The following is a 26543-nucleotide window of genomic DNA, read 5'->3' as shown; positions in this document are numbered from 1 at the left end:
GCGGGAGGTAGAGCTCCGGCTCGGCCCGGCCTTCGCCCCAGCCAGGATGATGAAGATCCTCGAAGCTGAGGGCGGGACCAAGATCGCAGCCCGGCTCGCTTCTCCCCACCATCGAACTGGTGGTCACCGTCTTGGGTGACCACCAGCGAGGGGATGCGGCCGGGCTGCCTGATGAAAATCCTTGAAGCCGAACGATGGCTGAAAGGTACCAACTTCCGCGAAGTTGCGTTCCTCCGATGACAAGGCGGAAAGACTGCAAGTGTCCCCCATCCGGGGGCTCAAAAGGTGGAAAGACGTGATGCATAAGGGGAGCGCGAAGACATGGTTGTCTTTCAAGGGGGTCACCCTCCTTTTAAAGGCAACTCTCCCCACTTGCGTCCTCAGCCATCGCGGGCTAAGTCTTATCAAACACGCTCCAAGGTCCTCCCCCTACGACACGGGGGCTGGGTCCCACGCGTCATGCAAGATGGCCAGGGACAGAAGAAGCCAAACCGCCGCGCGCGCGGTACGTGCAACTGCCCAGCGGTTACGAGCAATCCTCCACTTTAGCCCAGACCAGCGGGTGAAAGGGCGGACCGCCATGCAGGCGGCATGCAACCGCACCAAATGGGGCGCACCCTTTCGACTTCGACGCGTCCAGCATGGGGGCCCAGGCCCACTCGTCATACAACCGGCGCGCCGGTTGCTACGTGCAAGCAACTGCACCGTCACTCGCGCCACTACCGCGCCTCCTCGACTGCGGAACCAGTACGCGACTCGAGGCAACCCTGCGTATGACCCAACAGTGCCAGCCAGGCGCATCGGTCACGGGTCAGTCAGCTGCGGGAGAAGGCGCGACGGTCGATACGGCCAAAAATGGGCCGGCAGTAATGGCGGTGGCAGGCGGGCGGAAGCAGCGGTCACGTCGTCAGCCAAGCTCACGTCCCGTCCTGGGACAGCGAGAGAGCCCTCTCTCATGGCATGAAGACGGCGCACCCGTGTTCCGTTCCTCGAACGGCTCGCGCACGCGCAACGGCTGCCCCGCGAACCACTCGTCCCGTCGCATTAACTCCGCGGCGGGACAGGCGGCACCTTTGGCAGGAGAAGCGGGCAACGCTTCGCCTTCGCCATAATGACCGCGTCAAAAAAGGTGCGCCACGTTATTCGATTTCGTATCCTTTTCCTTTTCCTCTTTCTCTCTCTTACAACAGGGACCGGGAAAGGGGATACCCCGAAAGGGATCCTTCTCCGCGAAGGAAACGGGCCCCGAGCCCCCCTACTGATCAGAGGTTCGAAGGCTGGCCCCTCGGAGGGGTTCAACAGCCGCCTCAGAGCGCTTGGGCTCCGCGCCCACTACTGGTCAGAGGTTCGAAGGCCGGCCCCTCGGAAGGGTTCAACGGCCACCTCAGGCCACTCGGGCTCCGCGCCCACTACTGATCAGGGGTTCGTAGGCTGGCCCTCGAAGGGTTCACAGCCGCCTCAGACGCAGAGCGAGGGATGACCCTGGGTACGTTCGATACATAACCAAGGCTCGGGTTACGCTCCCGAGGTACCCTAGGACATTTCCGAGACCAGCGAGAACGATCTTGTAACGGAATCCCATCAGAGGGAGGCATCGAGCCCTCGGACCCCGTCAAAAGGGGACCGGGTCCGGCAAATCACCCGCAGGTACTTTTGGAGCGCGCCTCCGGGCCTCTAGCCGACCCTTAACAAATGGGGCACGTGCGTCCACTCGGATTACCCGTCAGCAGCTCACTGGAGACACCATGTTCGGCGCCCTCCAAGGGCAACATGGCGCTTTCCCCCCTCCTCCTTGCAGAAAGGCGATGCAGGGGCGTATGTAAAAAAGTCGAGTCTGTCCTTGACCGTCCTCTCGCTCTGTGCGGAGGCTCGGGGGCTGCTCTCGCAAACCCGGCTCCGGCCAAACCGTTGACAGCGTCAACATACCAGCCCGAGAACTTGGGACCCGACCGTGCACTCGGGCTACGGCCAGCTCGCATGAGGGAACAACCAGACCGGCCGAAGCTTCGCGAAACACATTAAGACCTCGAAGGAGTCAAACCACTCCTCCGAGGCCTCGGGGGCTACACCCAGCGGGTGCGCTCGCGCGCACCCACCGGAACAAAACGCAACCGAGAAAGGCCAGTCCCCTTGCAAAAAAGTGCGACAAAAGCCTCCAAGCGAGTATTAACACTCCCTTCGAGGCTCGGGGGCTACTCTCGGGGACCATAATTAGGGGTACCCTCAAGACTCCTAATCTCAGCTGGTAACCCCCATCAGCACAAAGTTGCAAAGGCCTGATGGGTACAATTAAGTCAAGGCTCGGTCCACTCAAGGGACACGATCTCGCCTCGCCCGAGCCCAGCCTCGGGCAAGGGCAGCCGACCCCGGAGGATTCACGTCTCGCCCGAGGACCCCCTCAAGCAACGGACACACCTTCGGCTCGCCCGAGGCCCAGTCTTCGCCAAGAAGCAACCTTGGCCAAGTCGCCACGCCGACCGACCGTATCGTAGGAGAATTTAATGCAAAGGTGGCCTGATACCTTATCCTGACGCGCGCCCTTCAGCCGACAGAGCCGAAGTGACCGCAGTCACTTCGCCGCTCCACTGACCGGCCTGACAAGAGGACAGCGCCGCCTGTGCCACTCCGACTGCTGTGCCACTCGACAGAGTGAGGCTGACAGCAGCCAAGTCCGGCCTCGGGCGCCATAGGAAACTCCGCCTCGCCCGACCCAGGGCTCGGACTCGGGCTCGGTCCCGGAAGACGACGAACTCCGCCTCGCCCGGCCCAGGGCTCGGACTCGGGCTCGGCCCCGGAAGACGACGAACTCCGCCTCGCCCGACCCAGGGCTCGGACTCGGGCTCGGCCCCGGAAGATGACGAACTCCGCCTCGCCCGACCCAGGGCTCGGACTCGACCTCGGCCTCAGCCGACGGTCTCCGTCTCGCCCGACCCAAGGGCTTGGACTCGACCCCGACCTCGGAATACAGACTCGACCTCGACCTCGGAGGAGCCTCCGCCTCGCCCAACCCAGGGCTCGGACCGACCACGTCACAGGAGGCGCCATCATTACCCTACCCTAAGCTAACTCAGGCTACGGGGAACAAGACCGGCGTCCCAGCTGGCTCGCCCCGATAAACAAGTAATGATGGCGTCCCGCATGCTCCATGACGACGGCGGCTCTCAGCCCCCTGACGGAAGCAAGGAGACGTCAGCAAGGACTCGACAGCCCCGACAGCTGTCCTTCCGCCAGGCTCTAGCGCTCCTCCGACGGCCACGACACCACACGAACAGGGTGTCAAAACCTCTCCAGCTGCCACGACGACATGTATTTAGGGCACTAGCTCCTCTCTGCTAGACACGTTAGCACACTGCTACGCCTCCCAATTGTACACCTGGACCCCCTCCTTACGCCTATAAAAGGAAGGTCCAGGGCCCTCTTACAGAGGGTTGGCCGCGCGGGGAAGGACGGGACGGCGCTCGCGTAAGCCTCTCGCTCCCTCCCGTGTGGACGCTTGTAACCCCCTACTGCAAGCGCACCCGACCTGGGCGCCGGACAAACATGAAGGCTGCGGGTTTCCCCTTTTACGTCTGTCTCCCTCCGGCTTTCTTCCCCCCTTCGCGCTCCGTCTCGCGCCGACCCATCTGGGCTAGGGCACGCGGCGACAATTTACTCGTCGGTCCAGGGACCCCCCGGGGTCGAAACGCCGACACATATCATCCTACTTGCTTATGTGGCATGTAATTTAATGAGAATGGTCCAAGTGAGGGTTTTTTAGAGCTCTGCTCTAAGATTCTGTAGCTACTAGAGCTAATTTATGGACAGAATTAAATCTATCCGATGAAAAATGTTTGACAAACAATATGTGAAGTGATTTATGAGGGATTGGAAAGCGAGGAGCAAATTTTTTTCTCCAACTCTCTAGTACAAAATGGCGACTAGATTCATTCTGCTCCCCGTGCTAGTTTTTTTGTTGTTTAGCTACACGAGGGTGATTCCCACTGAGAGCGTAGATGTGGTATTTGGGTTCATCCAACTAAAGTATAATCCCTATCACATCGAATATTTGAATAATAATTACGAATATTAAATTTATTCTAATTATAAAATAAATACATAGATGAAGACTAAAAGACGAGATAGTTTTATTAAACCTAATTGAGCCTATATTTCATAATTGATGTTCAAATATTTAATGCAACGCGTGCAACTGCAGATTATGCTCCCTCTTATTTTTTTAAAAAAACTATAACTTTTAGTACACGAAAACATTGTAAATACTCTTTTTGTTTTTTTATTTGTTGCATTTTAGTTTAAAATAAACTAGTGGATAACAAATATTAAGAGTGAAGGTAGTATGCTATAAAGCGGGGAGTTAAGGAGATCACCGTATTAGAACATTATGATAATGGCAAACATCGACCGTGCTTTTTTAAGATAACACGAGACTTGATCACTGAAAGCGACAAAGCGAGATATAATACAACCTAACAACCATCTAACCGCCGCCTCGCCCACTATAAGTCTATAACATGCAGGTCTTTGTCTACGACCAATCTCCACCACAATTTTATGGCTTAGAAACTAACAGCTAGTTGGTTTTTGGTTATTCACTTTGGATTAAAGTCAGTTGTTCCGTTTGTTATAACGTAATCAATAAAGATAAAACATTGGACAAGTAGATAAAACATTGGACAAGTAGTAGAAATCAGTACGGACTAAAGTCAAGCAAACATAGCCCCTGTTTGTTTCGGCTTTTCGCAGCTTCTGGTCACAAAAAGCTGCTGCGGACTGCCAAACACTCAGCTTTTCAGCCAGCTTCTATAAAATTCGTTTGGGTAAAAATCATTCAAAATCAACATAAACATATAATCGGTTGAGTCATCACAATATTAGTAATCTGTCACTTTATAGATCCTGAGCCCCATGTATAAATTTATCTTCCTCCGCACGTAATTCTAATGATACTCAGATTCTCTACACAGCCAGATTCTCCACACAGCTAGATTCTCAGAAAAGCTGGTCAGAAAAAAGCTAAACCAAACAGACACATAGTATAATCTTAGCATATTTAATGTTAAATAATATTCCCCCGCTTATTTTATTTTTCGTGTTTTAGTTTAAAAATAAACTAACGGACAAAACGTATACTATAGCATATTTAATGTTAAATAATATTCCCTCCGCTTATTTTATTTTTCGTGTTTTAGTTTAAAAATAAACTAACAGACAAAACGGAGGTAGTAACAGATAAACAAAAAGAAAAACATACGGAATAATGAGCACATTGATATCGTAGATATTAAATTCCATTCATATTGCCGTATCCATGAAATGAAACAGGCTTTGTCCCGGTTTATTGACGAAGTCAAATAAAATCAAAAGATACTTTTGTTTCAGACTGGATCATCTCCTAGATCAGATGTCTGGAGAAAGTAGCTGACGAGTTCTTCATAAAACCAGTGCCGGCTATCAGACATGAGCAAGCTCAAGCCTCACATACTGAAAAGCAGATGCAGGGAGCACTCCCACCACTCCACCAGGAACAGCAGTACATCACCAGCAGAGTGACAGCAACAGCAAGTATTGCAGTAACCCCACGAGCAAGAGCAGCAGCAGACGAAAGTGGAAGGCAGAGGGCAACGAAGAAATTCTGCCCCAGAAAAACAGACCAAGGCACAGTTAGCTGCATATTATAGGACACCTTACTTAGCCTCTGGACTATTGTTTGTGACAGATGTTTGTCACTGATTTGCAAAACCTAACAGAATCCATAACTGGATACAGCTTGGTTCGAATCAAGTGATTTTGCAACACACTTCAGCTGTAGCCTGCAAGAGGACAGCTAAGGTAACAGCCTCGAAGGCCATCAGAGACATCTGAAAGTGATCGAGATAACTCACTACAGGATTAGTTGTCTCACTGTTTCCAAGATTAACACCAAGCACTTAAGGTACGGCAATGGCGCAAGATGATTTTACCAATAGCTTACAGCAAGCTTCATCCTGCACAATTGGGTGCTTACAAAAGCCTAGCAGAACAGTGTCACCTGCCCCTCTTAGAGGTAATTTTTTACAGACTGCTTACGAGACTTCATCCACCGAAACACATGGGCCCCTCAGGTAATGCATCGGTACGTCACGTGGTTCCCGGTAAGCTCGCTGTCGTATATAACCTTAACAACAGTTCCCTTGCCTAGCCCATAATAGCGAGCAACAGCATCATTCTCCAGCATGCGAGGCAACTGAAAAATACAAGCACCAGTTAGTTTCAGTGAAGTGACATGGAATTACTTTGCGACAAGTTGGGCTAGCTCTATCAAACGAAATAACCAAGGGAAACACCAACAAGCTAATAATAAGTGGGAACCGCACCTGAGGTAAACTAACCACAGAAAATGAAATGCAGTAAGAAATCATCATTAAGTAACTTCAACAAACCATAGAGGAGCATACCTGTGAATCCACCACATTGTACTCCTTCAGGAGCTTAGCTTTCCCCTCTGCAGTCAACACTTCATGCTTGGGCTTGAGGACATGCTTAGTGATGTTCACCAGTAATTCCGTGATCTACCAACGGAAGAGCACAATGATTTGAATACAGGAATAAATACAACATAAAACAGCAATCTTTATATGATCTTCCTAAAGCTATAATCTTCCTGTTGGAACTTGCTCTCAGCAGCAAGGAGGCCAACAAGGGTGAGCGGTGGTGACAACAGGGTTACGTGCACGGGGGCAATAGCTCTGTTGATCTAGCCTCTCACGGGCACTGTGCGGGGGTATTTATAGGTATCCGAGTGCCCAGCGCCTTGTGTTAAGGACGCATGTGCCCTCAGACACCTAGTTTATCCCCAGAATATTCCCATAAAGCAGGGTTACAAGCTGTAATTACAAGAATGCCTTTACAAGCTAGGCCCGTAACACAAAGGCGGCCACGCGGGGCCCGTTACAATGGGCCAGATCACGCGTGGGCCTTAGAGCAGGACGAGGCCGCGCTGCGGGGAGACGTCACCGCAGGCCTTCGTCTGGTGCTGAATGAAGCGAAGGGTGTCCCTGCCCGCTTTGTCTTTGTCAGACCAGCGACCGCGGCGGAGGCTTCGAGCGAAGGGTGGCGTCTTTGCCTTCGCCCCAACATTTGCCCTCCGAGGGACCAGTTCGACAGAGTCACCTGGTGCCGAAGACGTCGCTAGATGGCGGAGACGCTGCCCTCGCTCGAAGTGGTTCCGCGGGGGTTTTTGATGTGACCGTTGATGGACGGCGTACTGTTGGATTGCGGGTTTCCCGAAGCGCCGCGCCCTTCGGATTGCGGGTTTCCCGAAGAGCCGCGCTCTGCCTATAAAAGGGGGCGAGGGTCGGCGCTGTTTGAACTTTGCCTTCCGCGCTCCGTAAAAACCCTAGCCTCCCGCCGTCTTGCTGCTCTTCTTCTTCCGCTGCTCCTTTTGCTCGCCGGAGTTCTGGCTCGAGTGAAGCAAACCGCCCGCCGCCGCCGACGGTACGTAGCAATGCCGTCCTCTTCTTCTTCCTCCGACACCACGCCGCCGGCCGCCGCCTCGTCTGAGGAGACGTTGAGTAGCGTGATGGTGGAGGAGTTGCGCGCCGGCGACTCTGTTGAATTTGGTGTGTCACGGATGACGTCAGCCCGCGTTGAAGATATGCAGCGGTTGGGCTACTTTGGCGGCGGAGTTGCTCGTGCTCCGGGGACGGAGGAAGTCCCCGAGCCGGAGGGTGAGTTGGTCGTTTTCGAGGCGTTCTTCGCCGCCGGTCTCCGCTTGCCTGCGCACCGGTTTGTTGGCGAAGTCCTGCGTAGATTCAATGTTCAAATACATCAGCTGACACCGAATGCCATGGTGGCGCTGGCGAAGTATGTCTGGGCGACGACTTCGTACGGCGGGCAGCCGTCTGTTGAAGTTTTTGCGAAGAATTATTGTTTGCATTGGCAGAAGAGGATGGTTGGGGACGGAGTTGCCCAGTTCGGGTCATGCACATTCACGCCGAAGACCGGCAAGACCACAATGCCAGTAGTGGAGTTGGTTCCGTGCGCCCGCAACAAGTGGGGCAGTTGGAATGAATTTTGGTTTTACGTTGCTGAGGGTACTGTCGAAGGCCATGAGGGACTCCCCGTGTCTGAGATGTGCTCTCATTATTATTCTGCGTATCCGCCTTTTGAAGTGGCAGAAGAGGATGCAGACGAAGGGGCCCTGCGATGCGCCGCCGGTCAGAGCAGTGGGCGTGATTTAGTTGAAGAGTTCGTGGCGTACGGGGTCTGGCCCTTGGCGCACGGCTGGGCGCTGGGCGAAGTGTGCCCTCGCCAGATGCCTTTTCACGGAGGAAGGGTGGTGCGAAGTCCTGCCTTCGCACTGAATTTGCGAAATCGTGACCCGGCCGCCTTTGTGCGTGATGCGGAGGACTTGGCGGTGCGGCTCGTGGGACGTTACGTGCCGAGGACTGAAGGCCAGCGCAGCTTTGATATCTGCGGGTCAAATGAGCGCTTGAACAGGGTCTTCGAATTAAATCAATTGCCGTACGACGGCTATCCTGGTCAAGACGAAGCGGACCGCCGTGGGAAGAAGCCGGCGGTGGAGACTGGAGGCGACCCTGCGCTGGTGGCCGCCCCTCCTCAAAAAAAAGAAAATTAGGTACTGCGATGGGAGGACTTGGGGTGTCTGATAGTTTTGCTAGAGAGTTAATGAGGACGTGTGCGGCCCCGGGGGAAAGGATGTCTTCGCCCGAGCTCCGGGAGTCTTCGGCTCGGATGCTGAGGGTTACCGGGGGTTGCTGGCCGAAAAATGTTCCTATCCCCTGCGCGGCTGAGGAGGACTGTTTTACATCTCGTATGGTTCCTCAGTGGAGAGTTTTTCCTTACGGGCGAAATATCGGTGCTGTTGTGTGGACAGTGATGGACAAGGATCGCCAAGGGGCGGCGCAAAAACGCCAGGCGACTGTCAGGATTCACGAAGCTCGGCCGAAAAGGCAGCGGGGAACTGCGAAGGCTGTGGCCTCCGGCGGAGGTAAGCCGCCGCTGGCGGCGAAGGCGGGCGCCGCTGCTCCTAGCAAGGCGCCGGAGGCGACGGCGGGCGCCGGAGGCTCCAAGTCAACGAAGGCGGTGCCGCCGGCCAGCGGAGTGGCGGAGGCTTCGAAGGCGGCCCAAGCGTTGCCGTTGTCGGGCAAACGTGTTGCCGACTTCGGCACCGATATTTCTGTGGACGACTATCTTGGTGGTAAGTCGCTGGCCTATTATTGTTATTATATATATACATATATATATATATATATATATATATATATATATATATATATATATTTTATTTAACTTGTTGACGCGTTGCAGGGCCGGGCGAGGGCCAGCTTGCTATAGCTGCGCCTGGCGCGGCGATCGCGACGGCCGTCATGGTGCCGAAGGCGAGGGGCGAGGCGCTTGGCGCCGAAGGCGAGGTGTCGGCCCTCGCGTTGGTCAGGGACGAGGCGGGCGTGGCGACCCGCCGGCTGAAGGGAGTGACGGAGGCGCTGAGTCAGGCGACGGAGGCGCTGAGTCAGGTCCGCTGAGCTATAGTCTCTCTTCCCCCCCCTTTTTTTTTACGTCAATGGCCTTACGTATGTTCTGCAGGTGGCTGACTTCGCCAGCCGTACTGCGTCGGGGGCCCTCACGGCAGCTGTGTCTGCCGAAGTCGAGAGACTTCGGACACAACATGCTGACGCTGTCCGTGAGAAGTCGGCCTCCGACAGCAAGTGCCGTAAGCTGACGGACAGGGTGGCCGCCCTGGAGAGGGAGAAGGCCGACCTCCGGCGCCAGCTGGCGGCGGAGAGGAGGGAAGCCAACGAGGCCGTCGCCAAGGGGCAGGCTGCGCAGGCGGAGGCCAAGCTGGCGCGGGCGGAGGGCAATCTTGCCAAGGAGCTCGCCGAACATCTGCAAGAGCGGCTCACCGCCCTGGAGAGCCGCGCGAAGGAGGCCGAGGCCGCGATGCATGCGGAGGCCGAGCGGACGCGCACGCAGCTCATGGATACATATCGTGAGCTGGGTGCGCGGACCGGTGACTTCGAGGTGCCGGACCGAGAGCCCGGGCTTCGCTGTCTGCAGTGGGTGCAGGAGGAGCTGCTGGAACTTCCAACTGTTGCGGGGGGGTTAATGTCGTACGCCTCCCTGGTCACCTGCGAGGGGGCGATGAACGCTCTCTCCCGCGAAGGGTGCCGGCACTTCGAGGCCTTCGACCAGGCGGATGAAGAATTTGAGCGAGATATCTATAAGGTCGAAGACCCCGTTGTGAAGGAATCTGCCGGGGCCCTTTATGACCGGATGTGGGGTCTGTACGGTCGTGAGGTGGTCAGGGAGCGGGCCGAGACTGCGAGGGCTCAGGTAACGTTGTTTGTTTGTTTGGCGTTTGCTGTATGCAGGCTGTGCGTGTGTTTGCTGAATCTGTGTGTCTTGTCCTAGGCGGAGCGCGGCGAGCGGGTGGACGACTTCGGGGCTCTGAACAGTGCGCTGCCAGACCCGGAGCCGACCCCCGCGGAGGCTGTGACTGGGGTCGCCCTGGAGCCAACCCCGGAGACGCAGCGATCGCGACGGCTGCCCCCACATCCGCTGTGGCCGGCGAAGACCTGCCCCCGAAGGTGGCCGAAGGCGCCCCTGATGCCCCCGCAGCTGCTGTGCCGAGTGCTGAAGATCCCGCGGCGGTGGCGGCGGAGCCAACGGCGGAGCCAACGGCGGAGGCTCCCGCAGCGTCAGGGTCTTCGCAGGTGGCGTAGTAGGTGTTTAGGGTTGGGGAATTTTTGGATGCTGTGCTGAACTTTGGTTGCTGCGCAGGTTCAAGATTTTGGGCCTGCGTACGCAACCGCTACTACTGAGTTTTTGGCGGCTTCGACCGCGGAAGGTGGGAATGAATATGGTGGGTCGGTATCTGAGTTTTTTGATTTTACTGACTCTGGGAGCTCGGTTGAGTGGACTGAGGAGTCGTCGGAGGAGGACTTGGATTATTTTGCGGCCTTGGACGTGGCTGCGGCGGAGGCTTCGCTACACGCCGCGGATGCGCCAGACGTGCCAGGTCCTAGCACCGGGCGCCGACGACGAAGGGCGGTTGCAAAACGTAGGGTTAGCGCGGAGGGGGCTCGGCTTCGTGTGAGTAGGGCTGGTCGTCAGGAACTGTTGTCTTTGCCGGCCGCTGCGAGTACAGGGGAAAGGGAACTGCGAAGTCTTTTTGCGGGTGAGGAGCTTAGGATGATGTTATTTAATTATAGAGAGATGGGACTTATTCCTAAGGTTGAGCCGATGTAGAGTGTGGTGCCCTCGCTTGTATATGTGTGGGGGTTTGTACGATGAAGTTGTGTGCCCTCGCGTGCCTGTGCCTGCGAGGACGTTGTGTGCCTTTGTCTGGTATGGTTGGTTATGCTGTGCTGTTGTGATTATAGTCGTTCTTAGCACGGATGGTTTGATGCTATCGTTTCTGCTGTTGTTGTGCTAGTTCGGCTGCGCCCTTAGGCGGCTTCTGCGCGGAGTCTTTGCGATAGACATCGGATTTTCTCGTACTTGTTGTGCTTAGTCCGGCTGCACCCTTAGGCGACTTCTGCGCGGATAGTCTTCGCGATAGACATCGGATTTTCTCGCACTTGTTGTGCTTACTCCGGCTGCACCCTTAGGCGACTTCTGCGCGGATAGTCTTCGCGATAGACATCGGATTTTTTCGCACTTGTTGTGCTTGGTCCGGCTGCACCCTTAGGCGACTTCTGCGCGGATAGTCTTCGCGATAGACATCGGATTTTTTCGCACTTGTTGTGCTTGGTCCGGCTGCACCCTTAGGCGACTTCTGCGCGGATAGTCTTCGCGATAGACATCGGATTTTTTCGCACTTGTTGTGCTTGGTCCGGCTGCACCCTTAGGCGACTTCTGCGCGGATTTGTCGCACGCGAGGGTGGCTAGCGCTTAGCCTCGCGGTGACTTCGAATTGGTCGAATGCCGAAGACCGTTGTCGCGGTCTTTTTTCGACACGTGTTTTTGCGGGGGATTTTTCTCACATATATTACATGGCTCCGCCTCGTTAAAAACCTCACCCCCCGGGAGGAAAAGAGTGCGGGCCGGTACAAGATTGGTTGCAGCGAATTACAAGGGCGAAATCAGCCCTAAATGGGTCAAACAAAAAATTTGCGAAGGTTGTCGATGTTCCAGGAGTGCTCCAGGTCCTCGCCATTTGGCGTTGTGAGCCTGTAAGCGCTGGGGGAAGCTTTTGACTTGACTATGAAGGGGCCCTCCCACTTGGGCTCCAGCTTGCCCTTGGACTCCGTCCGAGCTGTTCGGATGAGTACGAGGTCCCCCGCGCTGAACTCCCTCGGGATGACTGCGTGGTCGCGCCATGCTTTGGTCTGGGCTTGATATTTGTTTAGGGCCTGTAGGGCGAAGACCCGGTCTCCGTCAATGAGATCTTTTGAGGTTGGCTCGTCCACGTCAGGGACGGCTGACGGAACTGTACGCGGGGACCCATGTTTTATTTCTTGCGGGGTCATTGCCTCCGATCCGTATAGAAGGCGGAAAGGAGTGAACCCGGTCGCCCTGCACTCAGTTGTGTTTAGCGCCCAGACTGCCTCCGGTAACAAATCGGTCCATCTGCCTTTTTTTTCATCGAGGAGCATTTTCTTGACAGCTGTGAAGATTTTCCCATTGGCACGCTCCACGACCCCGTTGGACTGCGGATGATAGACTGAAGCGAAGGCAAGCTTGGTGCCGATGGAGAAACAAAAATCCTTGAAATCTTGGCTGTCAAACTGCTTGCCGTTGTCAACTGTTAGCTCGGACGGTACTCCGAAGCGGCAAACAATGTTCTGCCAAAAGAATTTTTGGGCAGTCTTTGATGTGATTGTGGAAAAAGCCCTCGCTTCAATCCATTTGGTGAAGTATTCGACGGCTACGAAGGCGAACTTAAGGTTCCCCTGAGCGGTGGGCAGGGGCCCGACAATGTCCAGGCCCCAGCGCTGGAGAGGCCATGTATGGGCGATCAGCTTTGTATATTGCGAGGGGTTGCCTGACCGAGGAGAGAACTTCTGGCAGGCTTCGCAGGACCTTGTGACTCGATTTGCGACGCAGATCATTGCAAGCCAGTAAAACCCTTGTCGGATCACCTTGGCTGCCAGGGCCCTTGGCCCTGCGTGCGAGCCGCACGTGCCACTGTGGACTTCGCGTAGGATCTGCATGCCTTCGGTTTCGGTGACGCATTTGAGCATTGGCTGACTGACCCCTTTCTTGTATAGTTGGCCCTCGATCAGTGCGAAGTCCCGGCTTCGATATCTGAGGCGCTTTGCCTCACTGACGTCGGTTGGATGATAGTACCCCTGTAGGAACAGGGTTATTGGTGCCCTCCAGTCTTCGGTCATGATTAGGTTGACTATACGGTGGCCCTCGCTATCATTAGTTATCTGGAGCCCTTCGGGGCTCCGGGCGGCTGGCGTGCCGATGGTGTGAAAAAACACGTCGGAGGGCAGGGGCTCGCCCCTGGCGGCGGCCTTGGCTAATGCATCGGCCTCCTCGTTCTTGGCCCTATCCACATGCTGCATGGTGAATCCCTTGAATTGTCTCTCGAGACTTCGGATAGCCGCGAGGTATTGCATGAGCGCGGGGTCTTTTGCTGCATAGTCTTTCTCGACCTGGCCGGCAACTATCTTGGAGTCTGTCTTGATGATACATGTGGTGACTCCGAGGGCCCTTAGCTTGCGGAGGCCGAGGATAACCGCTTCATACTCTGCTATATTGTTTGTACACTTGTCGGATTCCAGAGCGAAGTTGAGGCGTGTTGCATATCTGTGTTTGACTCCGGCTGGTGAGGTGACGACTGCAGCGACGCCTGCCCCCGCATGGCACCATGCGCCGTCGCAATGGATGGTCCAGATCTTCTCTGTGGACGGGTCCGGCTGTGTTACTGGCCCAGTCCAGTCGACGACGAAGTCTGCCAGGACTTGCGACTTGATGGCTGTCCTGGGCTCGAAGCTGATGTGGTAGCCGGAGAGTTCGGCTGCCCACTTGGCAATCCTCACTGATGCCTCCGGGTTTCTGAATAGTTCGCCGAGCCCCCTGTCTGAGGTGACTCGGACCTTGAATGCTTCAAAGTAATGGCGCAGTTTGCGCGAGGACATAACAACTGCGTAGGCGATCTTCTCCAGCTCTGTCATGTTGCATTTGGACGGTGTCAGGACTTCGGAGACATAGTAAACAGGGCACTGTCTGACTGCGCCCTCGACTGTCTGCTCCTGCACTAGTGCCGCGCTGACCGCGTGCGGCGAAGCCGCGACATAGAGCAATAGGGGGAGCGAGGAGTCGGGGCTTGTGAGGATGGCCAGCTCCGACAGGTACTGTTTTAGTGAGGCGAAGGCCGCTGCTTGCTCCGGTCCCCAGGCGAAGTCTTTCGCTCCGCGGAGTGTTTTGAGGAAGGGGAGACTTCGCTCGGCGGACCTGGAGATGAATCTGTTGAGAGCGGCCAGTCTGCCTGTCAGACGTTGGACGTCCCTGGCGGACTGTGGGGGCGACATGCCGATGATGGCCTGGATCTTGGTTGGGTTGGCCTCGATGCCGCGGTGCGACACCAGGTAGCCCAATATCTTGCCCTGACGAACACCGAAGACGCATTTTTCCGGGTTTAGGCGGAGTCGTGCATCTCGCATGTTCGCGAATGTCTCGGCCAGGTCGGCGAGATGGTCCTCCTTATTCTTGCTGGCGACGACGATGTCGTCCACATATGTAAATATATTTCTGCCGACCTGCCCCTCGAGTACTGTTTTGGTGAGTCTGGAGAAGGTGGACCCGGCATTCTTGAGACCCTCCGGCATTCTGACGAAGCAATAAGTGCCGAAGGGTGTTATAAAGCTGGTGCTAGCCTTGTCTTCCTCCTTCATGTATATCTGGTGATAGCCGGAGAAGCAGTCGAGGAGAGACATGACCTCGCATCCGGCCGCGCTATCGACTATTTTGTCGATCCGTGGCAACGGGAAATTGTCCTTTGGGCAGGCCTTATTGAGACTGGTGAAGTCTATGCACATTCGCCATTTCCCGCTTTTTTTCTGCACCATTACAACATTGGAGAGCCACGTGGGGTAAGCCACTGGCTCGATGAATTTAGCCTCCAGGAGGCGGTGCACCTCCGCCTTGGCGGCCTCTGTCTTTTCGTCTGACATTTTGCGAAGCCTCTGCTTTTTGGGTCGCACCGAAGGGTCAATTCCCAAGCTGTGCTCGATTATGGATCGGCTGACTCCGACCAGATCGAGGGCGGACCAGGCGAAGACATCTTTATTCTTGGCCAGGCAGCGGAGAAGTCTCTCTTCTTCAAGTGAGGTGAGGTCTTCGCTGATAGTGACTGTCTGCTTGGGCGTGGCCTGATCGAGAGGGACAGTCTTGGTCCCGTCCTGGCTCTGCAACTGTGCCTTGTCGTGCTGCTTATCGATTGGGCTGGCGGGCGCGGAGACCTCGCGCTGGGTCGTGAGACAGTGTACGTTCCTCTGGCCAGGCACGAAGTCCCGCTCCATGTTGCGCGCCGTCTGCTGGTTGCCGTAGATTGTAATGGCGCCTAGCGGACCTGGTATCTTCATACATAGGTACAGCCCGTGGATGGCAGCTTCGAACTTATTGATGGAGCCCCGGCCCATGATGGCGTTGTATGGATATACCATGTCGACAATGTCGAAGGTTACTTGCTCACTTCGGGCATTGGGTGCTACACCGAAGGAGAGGGGCAACTCTATCTTGCCGACTGGAAAGGTGCCCTTGCCGCCGAAACCATACAAGGGGTTGTCCGAAGGCTTCAGCAAGCTGTGGCTTATACCCATGCGGTCGAAGGCATGGAGGAAGATGATGTCCGCCTGACTGCCGTTGTCGACTAGGACTTTGTGTAAGTCCCAGCCTGCCACGCTGCAATTGATGACCATAGCGTCGATGTGGGGGGCGCTGCGCAGGTCGACGTCTCGCGCGTCAAAGGTTAGCGGTATGTGGGACCACTTCGTCTGCACGACTGGGCCAGTGACGGCGACGTGGTTTATGCTGCGGTAGTGGTCCCGCTTCTGCCGCTTGGTGTCGAAGTCGGTGCTGGAGCCCCCTGTTATCATGTGAATGACTCCGCGATATGGTTGATCGGCGAAGTCTTCCTGCTTTGGGGCATGGGGGATGTTTTGATGTTGCTGGTGTGGCGGTGGGGGTGGAGGTACGATTTGTACTTCCTGATGGTGTTGGTAAGCGTGGTGCGGTGGATGCGGGGCGGGAGCGTGGATATATGGTGGAGGGGGTGGTTGGTAATTATGCGCGACAATTCTGGGATTGTCGGCTGGCTGCGCCCGCGCCATTCTGTCTCTGGTTGCCTTCGTCTCGGGGCAGTCTTTGGTTTGGTGGGCGCAGTCTTCGCCGTGGAAAAGGCAGTAGAACCGGCGCGGCGGCTGCGCGCGCCCTCGGCCCCTGCCACGAGTTCCATTTCCGCGGCCCTGGGGGGATATTCCTGGCGACGGGGGGGGGGGGGGGGTCCGCAGCAGGCTGCTGGTTGGCGATGTTGTGCACTTGCTGCTGACTGCGGCCATCTCGACCGGAGTCTGGCTGCGGAGTCCTCGTCCACGTGCGGCTGGACTGCGGGGCATCTTTGGGTTTCCGCTGTGACTCAACCTTGCGCTGGTGGAGCTCTTCGGATTTGGCATATTTTTCGAAGAGCTGATATAGCTCCTGCAAGCTCTTGGGTGGATCTCTGATACAGTGGCTGTAGAGGACGCCGGCCCGAAGGTCGTTGATGGCGTAGTGGATAGCGATCTGATCATCGACAGAGGGCAGCTGTGACTTGAGTGTTAAGAATTTGCGGTAGTACTCCCTCAGAGTCTCCTTTTCCAGCTGTTTGCAAAGCGAGAGCTCGGCCAAGGCGTCGGTGTCTGGGCGGTACCCTTGGAAGTTGAGCAGGAATTTGTCCCTGAGACTTCTCCACGAATCAATGGACAACGGAGGCAATCTGGTGAACCAGGTGAGTGCTGGGCCCTCTAGGGCGATGATGAAAGACTTCGCCATTGTGGCGTCGTCCCCTCCGGCGGATGCAACGACGACCTGATAACTCATTATGTATTGCGCCGGGTCGGTGCTGCCGTTGTACTTGGGATACGCCCCTGCTCGAAAGTTGGCTGGCCAAGGCGTCACTTGCAGGTGTGGCGCTAGGGGACTTCGCTCGTCGAGGTAGTTGACCCCTTGGAATGGCGCGCCGTGCTGGAAGGCGTAGTCATGGTGGGGGAAACGCGGGTTCTCCGGCTGCGCCCGGTGCTGCAGGGGTGGGCCATGTTGCAGGCCGAGGTGGCCTTCGCGCGTGTCTTCCGGTTGCGCGCGCTGTTGGAGGGGTGGCTCTTGCTGTAGACCGAGGTGGCCTTCGCGCTGCATCAGCGCGATCTCGCGCTCGAGGTCTTGGGCCTTCTGCTCCTCGTCGCGTATCATTTGCCGCACCTTGGCTAGTGCGGACACACGCTGGCGCTTGGCCTCCAGTATCTCTTTCTGCCTTTGGAGGTTGCGGTTCTTGAGGCGCAGGGCGCGTAGCTGTAGCTGTTCTTCTGTTGAGACGCCGAGGACCTCACCGTCCTCGGTGAGATCCGCGCCCTCCAGTGGGGCGAAGCCTGGGGGCGGCTGCGATTGTCCTTCGGGCCCGCAGGTGCGGAAGGTGTCGTCTTCGCTGATGCGGGGAATATTGTCGCCGGTGGGCTCTTGGTGGGTGGATTGGGTGAGGGCGAGGGCCTTGCCCTTCCTTGCGGCGAGCAGTGCTGCCTTCGCAGCCTCGTCAGCCTTCGGGTTAGCTCTCTTGGGTGCCATCGCGGGTGGTTTGGTCGTAGCACGAACGGTGGGCGCCAAATGTTGGAACTTGCTCTCAGCAGCAAGGAGGCCAACAAGGGTGAGCGGTGGTGACAACAGGGTTACGTGCACGGGGGCAATAGCTCTGTTGATCTAGCCTCTCACGGGCACTGTGTGGGGGTATTTATAGGTATCCGAGTGCCCAGCGCCTTGTGTTAAGGACGCATGTGCCCTCAGACACCTAGTTTATCCCCAGAATATTCCCATAAAGCAGGGTTACAAGCTGTAATTACAAGAATGCCTTTACAAGCTAGGCCCGTAACACAAAGGCGGCCACGCGGGGCCCGTTACAATGGGCCAGATCACGCGTGGGCCTTAGAGCAGGACGAGGCCGCGCTGCGGGGAGACGTCACCGCAGGCCTTCGTCTGGTGCTGAATGAAGCGAAGGGTGTCCCTGCCCGCTTTGTCTTTGTCAGACCAGCGACCGCGGCGGAGGCTTCGAGCGAAGGGTGGCGTCTTTGCCTTCGCCCCAACACTTCCGAATGAATACTTGATGTCAAGATCATAATTTGCAAAATAACACAGTGAAAATTCATATTGGGCATTGCAGTTACAACCCAAAGAGTCCATGCTGTTACTCAATGCCTCGTTCGGTTGCATTGGGATCGGAGGGAATTGAGGGGGATTTCAATTTTGACTAGCAAGGAATTTAATCCCTTTCAATCCACTCCTAACCGAACAAGCCCTAAAGAGACTGGGAAAAATGTAAAGATCAGACAACAGATTAGACAAAAACTGACCTGGAATGTGTCAACTTTAAATCGAAAGATCTCCTTGATGGATTCTCTGGTTGTAGACATTATTTTGCCCTGCAGTATCAGAATCAGTCTGGACAAGTTCTCATCTTTGACTTCGGTATATATCAGCCGGATAGCTGCGATTTTGACAGGTCCAGGTGGACAGAACACAACTTTCACCTGCATAACACATAGTCGAGACATATCTTTTGCTCACTTCAATGATGGCAGGAACAACTGGTACAAACAACCACCTTATATGCATGAAAATGCAACAGATAAAAGCACCAGTACTATACCTATGTACGCAATCGTTTAACTTCTGTAGATACATACATATAACAAATTAAGAAGTTTGATACCATCCCAGTTGCAGGATGGTGCCAACCCTGACAATCATAAGCACGAGAACAGTAATGACCTTAAACCGTACGGGCAACCACACCTAATATCAGCAAACAGCAAGGATGAATCAGTGATAAAGGGTAGGAAAGAGCCGACGGTGTCTCTTTCTCCCAGACACTTCAATTTCGCAGTACCTCCCATCCACAATGCATATCTGAGCACAACAGGTTTCTAGTACACTAATGAGTAACAGGAACCAAATGTGGGATGTTCCTTAATCAGGAGTATAAAGCCAGACTTGACGGAGCAGGAACCCAATGCTGTTGAATCGTGCGCTAGAACACGAATCCAACCCTAACGCGGGATCATCTGAAGCCATAACGATGATAGCATGATACCATGGGGGTTAAAAACTAACTGAAAAGGAGACAAAACCCCCACCTTGCTGGACGGGTCGGAGGTGAGGGTAGTGGAGAAGGCGAGGCGTTCGAGCTCCGGCCTGTATTCCCACCAGGCGCGGAACTCCGGGAGGGTGCGGGCGAGCTCTTCCTCCGGAACGGCGTACCCGCGGTCGCGGAGCATCTCCAGCGCGGTGCGGCGCGCCAGGAAGAGGCGGTGGCTCTCCACGCTACCCCCGCGGTCGAGCATCGTCGATATGCAGGCGGCCACCTCGGGGACGTCGTCGTCCTCGTCGTCGTCCTCGACGACAGCTCGGGCAGCGCCGTTGGACGCCCGCGCGGCGGCGGCGGCCGTGCTCTCCGCCGATTCCATGGTCAGCGCCGACTGCTGGGAGGGGGCGAACTGGTGCGGATCCATTTTCGCTCTTGGGTTGGGTGCGCTGGGGTTTTTGGGTGGTTTTGGCCTTTTGGGTGCGCCGACAAGCCGAAGCCTACTACTAGTCTGCTAGCTGCTACCGCCCGTGGGCCATAACCGAAGGCTACGTTGTGCTTCAGATAGTCGCAGTATTTTGAATGCTCATTTTTCTTTGGGAGAGAGTTCAAAAGGCTCATCTCCTTCTGGCAGCACATCTCGCGTTCAAAAGGGTTCCATTTCGAACTTCAAAAAAAACTTTATTTCAGTGACCAATCTTAATCGCCATCACATTTGACAGCCAGGGTAGGGTCCCAGAATCATGACAGGAACTAACAGTGCTACAAATGTGTATGGGTTAAGCCTCCTGCAACCAAGTTCTACGTACGTGCCCTTGCTCTGCGCTCTTCAACACGTATTACTTTGTCTGGTGAGGAGGCTCCAACACTGGGAACATCTTCTCCAACTTGGCGTTTGAGAGCACCTTGTTGGGGTCCAGCTCCATACGTGCCTTGTTATATGCATCGACAGGAAAACGCTTCCTCAGCCGGGCCTGGAGTTCGGCAAGTTCGTCCTTGTCTTTTGGAACCTATGAAGAGTGGAAACAGAATAATCACCAGCCATGAAACTAAAATAACCCAATCAGATATCCGTGCAACGGTGCAAGTGAGAAGACTGATGCTATTTTCACTTTTGAAGCCTAGGGAAATAGGAAGAACACAAACAGTGTCTGAATAATTAATCTTGAAGCTAGTCAGCACCTCGATCTTGGCCCAGTGTTCATAGGCGGAATAATCATCCCAGAGACTTCGCGCCAGGCTCCTGTAACTGAAGAACTCCTCTGTGATTTCCTTCCTTTGGCGAGCATCAGATGTTGGCAGATACATTATAATACCAACCTGCATGGATCCCAGTGAGTTGGTCACAGAGACTATAGATGACTGGTGTAAAATAGAACCAGGTTTTGCGAGACAAGACAGGCTTTCCAAAGCAGTCAAGAGTTGTAAAGTGCGATTGTTTCAGAATATATGTGATTGTCTCAGAAACATGAGAAAGATAACACCTACATACAGTAGAACAATTTGGTACTATCATCTATGCTGAAGAAACGATGTCCCTCGTATTTGTCGGAGTATAGGAAGCAAAAAAGCAAGTTATGGTACTATATTTAGCAGAAACTATCAGAAGAGAATAGAGGACACAATCAAATTGCCTTTTTTTCACACCATGGCAAACTGAATTTAGGGGGTGTTTGGTTTCTAAGGACTAATTTTTAGTCCCTTCATTTTATTCTATTTTAGTCCCTAAATTACCAAATGCGGAAACTAAAAGAGGTTTTTAGTTTCTAAATTTGGTAATTTAGAGACTAAAATGGAGGGACTAAAAATTAGTCACTAGAAACCAAACACCCCCTTAATTACCAAAATATTGTTTTTTTTTTAACCAAATTATAAGCAAAGAAACCAATACAAACAAACCAGAATGAGTTGCAAACGAGCTTTTAGGCAGGTGATTACAAGTGGCAATAGCAGCACAGATTAAACATACAGAAAACAGAAGAACTATTGGACAAGAACAAATTAATTACCCATGAAAATACATCATCTTCTTCAGAGCTTGATGCCGGGCTCATCGGGCTCTTGCTGCGGGCAGTCCAACGCTGCTCGATAGGTCCAGGTGCGGGTATCTCCTCCTTTTCAATCAACTGCAGCAGCTTATCTATATAATCAAGATCCTTCATACTTGGCTTTGCTAGGGTTCCAGTGGGGAAGCAGTTTTCAGAAACCCACTGCTGCCCACCACAATCGAAGCCCAGTATTTCATCACTCCAGCCCATGCGATACCCTTCTGACTTCTTCCAATACTCAGCTTCCGCTTTATTGATTTTCACCACATGATCTTTATCCAGAGGATCAAGGGCAAGCAGCTTGTCCCTCAGCTCAGTAAATGAAAGTGTATCTATTTCTGGGTCTTTACTTTCTGTTTCAGTTCTGAAAAGCATCTATAAGGTGGCGTAAGTGAAAAAAAAACAAACACATTGCTGAATACAGCTAGAAAATTTCGCAGAAAACTAAACAATTTTCATTTTAACTTCAGTTGAGTAGATCAAATAGAAACATTATTTGAATATTCCAGTTGACTGCATAAACCAATTTTCCGATTTTCTGTGCATATCAATCTAAAGTACAGGAACTGAATGCTCAAAGGTAAGCCCAACCTACACTTCTTGCATCACCTTTTTTTCAGTCAAAAGGGCAAGGGAAGCCGGAAGCACCCCTTCATAGTTCAATTATAGAAATCCACCAAAAGTTTAACACAGAATTAAAAATCTTCCTCTGAGACTAATTAAGCTAAGCAATCTCCTAACGAATGAACAAAACAAGAAGCTGCAACTGCACATATTGCCATCAACATGCCCATATGAATAATTATTGTATCACTCATGTGATAAATACAACTCTCCCAACTGGAATCACCTCTTATTTCTGCATGAGATTCAATGGAGGGAAGAACATCTAAGGAAGGAGTGGACAGACTCAGATTGATATGGTGTAGGGAGAAACAAAAGTCTAAATGGATACAACAGTTTCAAGCAGAGGCGGACCCAGTGGGTGGTCCATATAGGCCACGGCACACCCTAAGATCATATAAAGTTAGTTAGCATAGTGGTTCCTGACACACCCTAAGTGTAGCAGCTGGGTCCGCTACTGGTTTCAAGAGTACAATTATTTATTAATGTCAGAGAAATTTCTAGACAAGAGAATATTTAGCTGATTTTTAAGAGAATAGAAAGTAAAGATGCATTTGCATACAGATCACCACAGTAGCATTAGAATTTAGGGTATCAAACCATAACAAGTGAACGTACCTATATTTTTTCAGTGACTCGCGATAAAGGTCCCGAACATGCTGTAAAGCTTCATCTTTTCCATATTTTGATGCCAACTTTGGGGTTATCCACTTTGAGGGAGGATTGCATTGGACAACAACAACCGTGTCAGTATATGGAATCCACAAGTACTTAATATGTTTGTTTTCGGATAGCCACTTCCTGCAAAAAAGAAGAAAGGGATAAATCTGAGGAAGTTGCAACTGCATAGGCAAACCAATTATACAGCTACATAAAGACTGGCACCACAAAACATTACTTGTGGTTTTTCTTGACTTCATCTGCATTGGAAACAAATGTGTGTTCCACAAGCTGGTGTCTTTCTACGCACTGAAGGGTAACTTCTGCAACAACACCTAGGCCACCAAGTCCACAGCGAGCAAGATAAAACAACTCAGGATCCTTCTCCCTCGACAGCTCTATTGTCCCTTTGGCAGGGGTAACCAGTTTCATGCTAATGACTTGCTCATCAACAGGAGGTAATGTTGCACCAGTGCCATGGGCACCAACCTGCGTCCAATCATGAAAATAAGTTAACCATAAACAAATTAGGCCTGAACTTAGTACACAAGTTACAATTTTAAAATTGTAAAGGAATACTAGGACCGGCTACAATTGGAGCTCTCGGGCATTAGATGAGAAGAACTTTCTTAATATAGGAAATGGTAGGAAAGAATCCTATGAAACTACTGGCAAAATGAATACCAGCTTCAGAAATATTAATTTCTATCCCCTGAAGAGGCTATGTGATAATATTTTTTTACGTCGACAAGTGATTATAGACAAGCTCGAACAATTCACTGAAGTTGTTAATCCAATATCAAACATGTCCGTGCTAAAGTATCAAGGCAGTTCATTATACTCTCGATTTGTTTATGTTCCTATATCCAGTGACACAAAGAGAAAATTGATCCAAAAAATGAGACAAGGAGAAACAGCTCCATAAAACCAGGAAGTAAGAAGGTTGATGTTCGATTTTTTTTCAACAGACCTGAGTGAACCCTCCGACCTGCTGCTCCCGAATGGACGCAAAGTTCTGCAGCGTGAGGCCATGTTCCCGAAGCGCGTCGACGAGCTCCGCGACACGTATCCCAGCCTGCACCGTGACGGTCTTCTTCTTGGCGTCGACGTCGAGCACCTTGTCCATGAGCGCGAGGTTGACCATCCCAGCGCGGGAGAGCGCGATCCCATTGGGGGACAGGCCGGAGCCGAGGGGCCTGAGCTTGCGGCGCTCCTTGTGCGCGGCGGCGAGCGCGCCCTCGAGGGCCGGGAGCGAGTCCGGCTGGAGCAGGACGCGGGCGTGGACCTCGTGCGTGCCGCTCCAGTTGGAGACGGCGTGGAGGTCCTCCGGCAGCGGCGCGTACCGGAATGGCACGGCCTTCTTGTGCAGCGCGTCGGCGGGGAACGGGAAGGAGTAGTAGGTCGCGGCGCCGCAGCCGAGAAGAAGCAGCGCGTAGCCCGCGTACTTGCGGAGCTCTGCGTCCGAGGAGACCGGGGAGGGGGAGGAGGAGAGGGCGCGGAGGAGGGGGAGGTGGTGGTAGTGGCCGTTGGGGATGCCGCTGCCGCCACCGCGGCGGAGGAAGCGGGAGAGGAGGAGGTGACGCATCGTGGCGTTCGGGCGGCGCGGCGAGGGGGAGCGAGAGGCGGCGTCGGTGGCGTGGTCGAGGCGGTGGGGATGGACGGCGACGGCAGCGGCCACCGCAGCAGATCGCGACGGCGCTTAGGAGTGAGGGGTTAGCATTGGGCTCCTGTGGAAATGAAAAGTTGCGATTGATGGGCTCTTGGCCCATGCGACCCCAACGTACGCACGAGGCCCGATTTCGATCAACCAGCCCACATAGTTAGAGAAAAGGGGTGGCCTTTTTTTCTCTCTTTGCGTTGTCCCATATTTCCATAAAAGGCTGGGGAACATATCCAACAAACTAGGTAAACTGATGGTTTTGATAAGAAAAAGAAAAGTCCGGTCAAAATCGGATCCAACAGTTCTCTTATCTCTCTACTCTATCTAGTTCGCCATCTACTCTCTATCTTTGGCGAGGGACAAGACTCGCTATCTCCCTCCGCCGTCTTGCTCTCCCGACTCCCGCTGCCATCGTGCCAACTGCCAACTGCTCCCTCCTCGCCAGAGCGAACATCACGTGCCCTCTCACGGCCTCACCAGTCACCACCCCACCACCACGTGACCAACGAACTATGTCCCCTGTTTGTTTCAACTTTTTAGAGCTTCTGGCCATCAAAATCGGTTGTGAACTGCCAAACGCTCAGCTTTTCAGTCAGCTTTTATAAAATTTGTTTGGGTAAAAATCATTCAAAATCAACATAAACACATAATCGGTTGAGTCGTTGCAATAGCAGGAATTCGTCACTTTCTAGATCCTGGGTCCTATGGACACCTTTATCTTCCTCCGCACGTAATCCTAATGATACTCATATTCTTTACACAGCCAGATTCTCCCCACAGCCAGATTCTCTGAAAAGCTGGTCAGAAAAAAGCTGAACCAAACATACCCTATGGCTGCGTGACCGGCGATATGTTCTGGCGGCGTCGTGATGAATACGTGCACTAAACCATTAAAAAGGCTAAATTTAGAGAGTGTTGGCTACCCCCACCCCTTACGAAGTTGTCTATTTTCTATAAAACTCTATATTTAGTTGAATACTCTAAATTTAGCATCTCCAAGAGACTCTTCATTTTTTACTTTCTATTTAACTCTTTATTTATCTCTTCATAAAGATTACACTTTATATGTAGCATCTCATCCCAACATAATCTCCAATAGACAAGTTAGCTTGGCTAGCTCGAGTGGCTTGCCGATTTCGGCAAGAGAGAGGGTCAATTTGAGAGTCGGATAGCTTGACGAGTTAAATAACAAATAACTTCCTAAATTTATATATATATAGGAAATAAAAACAATCTTAGCCTTCAACATATTTTAAAATTATGCTAACCTTAAATTTGGTTTTACTTGTAAAATAAAGTCAATAATCATCATTCTGATTACTATTTTCATTCTTTATGAATCGAGGTCGATCGATCTCCTCAAATTTTTATTATGGGTCAAATCTTCAGACTTATCAAATAAGGATGATAAATTCATCCTTTCCACTACTCAAATCATTCAAAGTACATCACTTGCACATAGGCACGAACTTGATAGCAGATAAGTGATTTCATGGTACGATTGACACATAAAATAGGCTATTGGGATTATTTTGGAGTGCGAAACAACAACCCAAGTTTGGAGACTAAATATAGATATTTAGTAAGTGGGTATATTTTGGGGCCTCATTTAAGGATTGTTGGAAGATTGTTTTTAGTTAATAACACCATAAATTGATTTTAGGGGTATTCAATTTTTGCCACTTTATATAGCAGTCATTTAATTTATGCCACTAACACCACACACCTCCAAATAGTGACAAATAGATATTTTTTCCTAATTTTAGGGACTTTTCTTAAGAACTAGTGGAGATCCTCTAACCAAGCCATGCTATCGACATATGTATTGTCCTAAGTAAGAAGTCTAAAGTGCCCAGAACAAATTCTCACTTTAATCAAGTTTTTTTCACTAGCTTTCCTTACTCCAATTGTCTCTCATTGTATTTATGGATACCATTTCAAAGCAACTCCAATAGCCTCGCCATCCCTATCACAAAACCTCCCAAGTTATAAGGCCCACATATACCAATCTTTGTCTTAATGACCTTCAGATGGTTATGCATGTGTACCGGATAACTTAACAAGGTCTATTGAGTTCCATAGAATTCAAACTAATCTTTCCCAACAGATCAAACACAACCCATATCATGGACATTAGAGTAAGCAACATTTCATAAACATACATTGGAGATGAAGCGGAAGGATTACAATAACATAATTTACATTCAAAAGTTTGAAGTATACAATATAGAAAGAGTATTAGTAATTACAAGCCCTGATAGTTCAAACTTCAAAG

At 52.5% G+C, this 26543-nt stretch overlaps 2 protein-coding genes across 2 annotated transcripts; both read right to left on the bottom strand.

Annotated features, from left to right (window-relative positions):
• Window positions 1-5277: 5277 nt before the first annotated feature.
• Window positions 5278-19684, bottom strand: LOC100273995 (uncharacterized). The gene is made up of 4 exons (NM_001148381.1): window positions 19329-19684; window positions 18546-18722; window positions 6435-6548; window positions 5278-6223 (listed from the first exon to the last, which is right to left on the bottom strand). Exons 1-4 carry the CDS (start codon window positions 19656-19658, stop codon window positions 6098-6100), a joined length of 747 nt encoding a protein of 248 aa, NP_001141853.1. The 5' UTR covers window positions 19659-19684; the 3' UTR covers window positions 5278-6097.
• A 249-nt stretch (window positions 19685-19933) lies between these two features.
• On the bottom strand, window positions 19934-24298 carry LOC100381436 (uncharacterized). Its single transcript, NM_001174277.1, has 6 exons — window positions 23579-24298; window positions 22847-23097; window positions 22567-22749; window positions 21286-21688; window positions 20459-20596; window positions 19934-20286 (listed from the first exon to the last, which is right to left on the bottom strand). Exons 1-6 carry the CDS (start codon window positions 24191-24193, stop codon window positions 20116-20118), a joined length of 1761 nt encoding a protein of 586 aa, NP_001167748.1. The 5' UTR covers window positions 24194-24298; the 3' UTR covers window positions 19934-20115.
• Window positions 24299-26543: the final 2245 nt, after the last annotated feature.

The sequence above is a fragment of the Zea mays genome, chromosome 2 (assembly GCF_902167145.1).
Source record: "Zea mays cultivar B73 chromosome 2, Zm-B73-REFERENCE-NAM-5.0, whole genome shotgun sequence".
Lineage (NCBI taxonomy): Eukaryota > Viridiplantae > Streptophyta > Magnoliopsida > Poales > Poaceae > Zea > Zea mays.
This window is presented reverse-complemented; position numbering and strand designations above follow the sequence as displayed.